We start from the raw sequence: 5,995 nt of genomic DNA on the forward strand, positions 1-5,995 counted from the left end.
AGGCTATAGCGGTTTACGTGTAGTGTGCTACCTAGTCAAATTATACAAAATTAAATAAAAATTAACTAAGTTCCATACAAAAGAACATGTATTAATAGAAATAATTAAAAATTTTATATGAATAATGAGTACTAAAAATTTCGATACAAAAATATAACAATATGCATTAGAGAATGTAAAAAAAAAAATTCTAAAAAAACATATTATTATGAACAAACAAAATAAATGTAAAATTGATTAAAAAAATCAAAACTTATAAAAACTGATAATTATTCTTGATTTTTTTATTACAAATAAAATCGAATGGCAAAATTAGCAAAAAAATAATATTTATATCTCCCTATTTTTATGTACTCACGTATCTTTTTATTTTGTATATGTTTGATTAAAAATATTATTTATATACTAAAATAAATTACTAAAATTAATTATTATATATTTTTATATAAATATATATTATTTAATTTATTTTTAATATATATTTTATATTTTAATTTATATATTTTATATAAATAATTAATTTAATTACTAATTTTTAATGTATACATATGAATAGATAAAACGGTTGATAGAATGATCTAAATCCACTTACTCCCCTGCGTATAATATCCTATACAAATATGTTTTGGTTTCATAATAAATAATTAAATATCCTATAATAATATCCATGTTTATTCTTTTCCCACCATTTTATTCCTTCCCCACCATGCAGATAACGATGACATGGATGAAAAATAAGTCGAATCATTTCCCTGAAGCTGACGTGTAGCTAAACTTACATGTTGCGCCCACACACGCGTGTGTGCTCTGCACTCATACCACCCCTCAGCCGTACAACTCAACACGAGCATGGCATATCAGTATCAAAGTATAGCAAAGCTAAGAAACAAGTCACATTAACAAACACCACTTTCTCCTCATGTGATTACAACTACGACTACAAGATACCCAAACCATTAAATATAATTTATATTTTTTCATATCTTAAATATACAATTAAACACACAAGTTGTGCAAATAGTCCAGATCTTTATCCTTAAAGCCGTTGTTAAATAAATTAATCTTTCAATTTCGGGAATAAAAGTACTCACTTTTATCCTAAAATAAATAAAGCTGTGTTGAAACAAGAAAGACAGGAAGATTTGCATTTTAATGAGGCTTGTTAATATGTGCTTTCAAAGTAAATTTTAAGAATATCGTAAAAAATCATTTATTAAAAGTTACTAGAAAATAAATTATTCTATATTTTTAATACATTGAATATATCAAATATTTTAAAAAAATTTATTATTGTGTTTTTAAAATATGTCTTTAGAAGTTAAAACACAAGATAATTAAATTCTTAATTTTATTTATTGAAAATGTTAATTAAAGAAAAGAACCCTAAAATCTCTACATTGGAGTGGTAAATAATAATACAATAATATAACCTCTCTTCAATTTGGTTTTTTAAAATTCCAATCCCCAACTGCCAACTCTGTAGATAATTTCTTTTTCCCCAAAATTCAGCTAATTAGTCATTTCTACTAAATTAACTCATTTTAGTTTAGATTTAAGTTTCTTTCAAGCGGATCATGATAAATGAATGAAATTCAAAAGGCAGAAAAGCATAAAAGGGGACAGTGACCCTTCACAATACCCATTAGAACTCTCACACATAATAACCCTCCATCAATCAAACATTATTCAATTCGATAGCCATAGCCATAACCATGCCTCCAACTCCACAAGAACACGAGCAACCCCTCTTACTGGACTCACCGCAACAAGCCGATGAGTTAGAAGAAACAGCCTACGATTCTTCCGAGAAGATCGTGGTAGTTGGAATCGACGAGTCAGAGTACGAGTCCGGGAACTGGGCCCGGGCCCCACCGTTCTCATGGAGGAAGCTATGGCTATTCACGGGCCCGGGCTTTCTCATGAGCATAGCGTTCTTGGACCCAGGGAACCTGGAAGGAGACCTGCAGGCCGGTGCCATTGCGGGGTACTCGCTGCTGTGGCTGCTCATGTGGGCCACAGCCATGGGCCTGCTGATCCAGCTGCTGTCGGCCCGGCTCGGCGTGGCAACGGGCAGGCACCTGGCGGAGCTTTGTCGGGAGGAGTACCCGACGTGGGCTCGGAACGTGCTGTGGGTTATGGCTGAGGTGGCACTTATTGGTTCTGATATTCAGGAGGTTATTGGTAGTGCTATTGCTATAAGGATCCTTAGTAATGGCTTTGTGCCTCTTTGGGCTGGAGTCACCATAACTGCTCTTGATTGGTAAATTTTATATTTCCTTTTTTGGCCTGCTTTTTTTTTTTTTGTGGTAAGTTTAGCATAATTTCGTTAGATTTTAGATTTACATTATTTGTGCCAAACTGTATGTTTCAAATTGTAGTCTAGTTTATCAAGTTTTATCCTTAGGTGTTTATTGGTTTCTTCGGTTTACAAAAATGCTATTTGCCCTCATTTTTAGGGTGTATTTTGTATTTCAACATGTATTCTACGCTGACAACTGATTTGATAGCTGATTTTTTTTTTTCTTTTTTTAACATCTAGTATGATTTTTATATGTCAATGTTGGTGTTTCTGGCATTGTTACTGTTGCTATACATTGATCCGAGGAGCTACGAAAAGGGCACACCAAAAAGTGACAGTAATAGATTGGAACTTCTAGGAGTAACATTTTGCAAGATATGTTCAAAATTGTTGCTTTTATGAAGGTATCGGTGATTTTGATGGTCTCATTTGAGATTAGAGGGAGAGAAAGAAAAGAAATATGTTTCCGGACGAATCTTCAGTGGAATGGAATCGTTGAGTTTTTTTTTTTTTTAAATTAAAATGTTGGAACCTGGATGGAAGTTACTAAAATAAGCATTTTTGTTTGTTAAATCATGTCTTTGTATTTTGTAGTATTCCCAAGTCAAACATTGAGACATATGGTTGTTTTGTTTTGTTTTGTTTTGTTTGTTATAGTTTTGTTTTTCTTCTTCTGGAGAATTATGGTGTGCGGAAACTGGAAGCTGTTTTTGCTGTTCTCATTGCGATAATGGCGGTTGCCTTTGCATGGATGTTTGGTGAAACAAAGCCCAGTGGCAAGGAATTGCTTCTTGGTAAGTAGTTGATTTCATTCATTTGAACTTATCCAAAGTTTACTTTAAGTAAATTTTCCAAATTGCTTTGCTAGAAAGTAAATCGTTATGTGTTATGTTGCTTTAGAGCTGATACAGCGCATGCTTTACCCTTTGTAGGTATTTTGATTCCGAAGCTTAGCTCTAGAACTATACAGCAGGCTGTTGGAGTTGTGGGCTGCATTATTATGCCTCATAATGTGTTCTTGCACTCTGCGCTTGTTCAATCAAGGAGGGTTGATCATCGGAATAAAGGCCGAGTTCAAGAAGCTCTTAATTATTACTCAATAGAGTCCACCATGGCCCTTATAGTCTCCTTTGTTATTAATATATTTGTCACAACCGTTTTTGCTAAGGGGTTCTATGGTACCGAACTAGCAAACAACATTGGTCTTGTAAATGCAGGACAGTATCTTCAGGAGCAGTATGGGGGTGGATTATTTCCAATACTGTATATATGGGGTATTGGGTTATTAGCAGCAGGACAAAGTAGCACTCTTACGGGTACCTATGCAGGTCAATTTATCATGGGGGGTTTCCTAAATTTAAGGTTGAAAAAATGGATGAGAGCACTAATTACACGAAGTTTTGCAATTATTCCAACTATGATAGTTGCTCTTATTTTCGACACCTCTGAGCAATCGTTAGATGTTCTGAATGAGTGGCTTAATGTTCTTCAGTCAGTTCAAATCCCCTTTGCACTTATTCCCTTGCTTTGTTTGGTGTCAAAGGAGCAGATAATGGGAAGTTTCAGAATTGGCCCCGTCCTCCAGGTATATATGATCCTCTCATCTCCACTTTGATCACATTAGTCATTACTAGATACATATTATCAATATATTTTTACATTTGAAGTACTTTGTGATGCCAAAAATTTCATTTTGTACGAAATTTCTGTTATATATAGTCACGGGTTCAAGCCGTGAAAACAGCCACTGATGTAATATCATGTTAGGCAGCATATACATTACACCCTTTGGTTGCAGCTCTTTCCATGACCTTGCGTTAACATGGGATGCTTGTGCATAGGACTACCTGTTATATATATATATATTCTATTGATCCATTAAATTAAACCTTAGTTGAATTAGGATGGACTGATGGAGGTAATTCAGAAGTGGCTACTTGGTTTTTTCTGTCCTGCAGTTTAGGCAGCTGACAAGTTAGAACTGATGTGAATCCTTAGTCTCCTTTACAATAAAGAATTTAGAGTCTGCTTCTGATGAAACTGACGGAAGCACAATTTTACTATCCTGTCTTGAGAAATTAAAGGAGGTGTTGTGTGTCTAGAGAACCAGTTTCACTACTCTAAAATGCCAAAGTCAATATTATTTATACTTGTTATTTATTTATTTATTTATTTTCATCATGGTGTGTTCAATATCTTATATTATGCAATTCAGTTTATTGGATAATCCCGCAGTTGGAAATTGCATGAAATTCCATAATTGGCATGAGTCATATGCCAAACATCTAGAATGTTGTTGTTTGTGTTATCTTGTAGATGAAATTGTACTTTTATCCTCACTTAATTGAAGTTTGTGTCAGTTGCCTGAATATCTATCCTATTATTATACAAGAAGCCCAAAAACATTCTTAGCAGTCAATGCACTCACATGCATGGTCTGTTTATACTTCATACATGCTTTACTTGCAAGCTTAATTGTTGATTATAATTTAATTACAAGTTTGTAATGTCATCTGTGAAGCTAGAGAAGGTGCATTATGTTGATTATAGGTTTCCACCATTGATCAGCGAGGTGCATTCTGTCATGGCTCCTACAAAAGTATTTAATCACTGGTGGAAATCTATTCTCGTCATAGAAGTGAATTTTTTCAATTTAGAGGATCTGTTTACTCTGAACTTCAATCGAATGTGGTTTCTGTACTAACTGTGAATTCTTCCCAATACTCTGCTCAATTTTTTGTTTTTGTTAGATTAAAGTGCTGATTGCTGAGTGGCTTCCTATGTGTTTGCAGATTATTTCATGGCTCGTGACTGTTCTGGTGATAGTGATTAACGGCTACCTTCTGCTGGAATTCTTCTCGCACGAAGTGAATGGCGCAATAGTCGGCACTGTAGTGTGCGTGCTAACAGCTGCATATGTTGCATTCATAGTATACCTTATTTCACGGGCCGTTACGTATTCACCTTGGCAAAGTGTGACACAGCGAAAGTCAAATACTAACTCAGAGTTGGAGTAATTAGCTCGTAAAGAAGTCAATGCAAAGTGGTGGAAGCATATTGTTGTTTTTGCCTGTAAATTATTCAGTCTGTAGGTTGTAGCGGAAGTATTGTTTTTCTATCAAAATTTAGTTTCTGAAATGAAATGCCTTTGAAATCACTGATATTAATGTGGTTGAGACTTGAGAGAATTGAGCGCTGTAGTGTTTAAAGACCTGCAGTGTTCTCTAATTAATGGAAAATCAATGTTCTGAAAACCGGTTCGAACCGGACGGTCGAACCGTAAATCAGACGCTAAAGCGGTTCGGTCAACAAAGAAAACCGCAGAATTTGATAACCGGCATTGAACTGACGAACCGGCCGGTTATCGGTCGGTCGAACCGAACCGGGACCCGGCCGGTTTTTTAACCTGACAGCAAAACGCCGTCGTTTTGCAATGTGGGAAGCCCTAATTCCCTTTTCTCCTTCGTCAGTTTCGTCTTCGTGCTTCACTCCAGCCTCAGCGTCCCACACCCACACACCCACTCCCACAGAACAACACCCACGAGGCCACCAGGCCACGACCCACCACGACCCACTGTGAGAGACAGAACGCCTGAAGCCCTCAACGCACTCACCTCCGTCGCGCCTTCAGCAGCGTCGCGACCTCAGCAGCTTCGCGGCCTCAGCAGCGTCGCGCCCTCAGCCTCTGTCGCGCCT

At 36.2% G+C, this 5,995-nt stretch overlaps 1 protein-coding gene across 1 annotated transcript; it reads left to right on the top strand.

Moving 5' to 3' along the window:
- Nucleotides 1–1,578: 1,578 nt before the first annotated feature.
- Nucleotides 1,579–5,460, top strand: LOC107480469 (metal transporter Nramp3). The gene is made up of 4 exons (XM_016100620.3): nt 1,579–2,260; nt 2,957–3,093; nt 3,232–3,884; nt 5,092–5,460. Exons 1-4 carry the CDS (start codon nt 1,713–1,715, stop codon nt 5,314–5,316), a joined length of 1,563 nt encoding a protein of 520 aa, XP_015956106.1. The 5' UTR covers nt 1,579–1,712; the 3' UTR covers nt 5,317–5,460.
- Nucleotides 5,461–5,995: the final 535 nt, after the last annotated feature.

The sequence above is a fragment of the Arachis duranensis genome, chromosome 1 (genome assembly GCF_000817695.3).
Source record: "Arachis duranensis cultivar V14167 chromosome 1, aradu.V14167.gnm2.J7QH, whole genome shotgun sequence".
Taxonomy (NCBI): Eukaryota; Viridiplantae; Streptophyta; class Magnoliopsida; order Fabales; family Fabaceae; genus Arachis; species Arachis duranensis.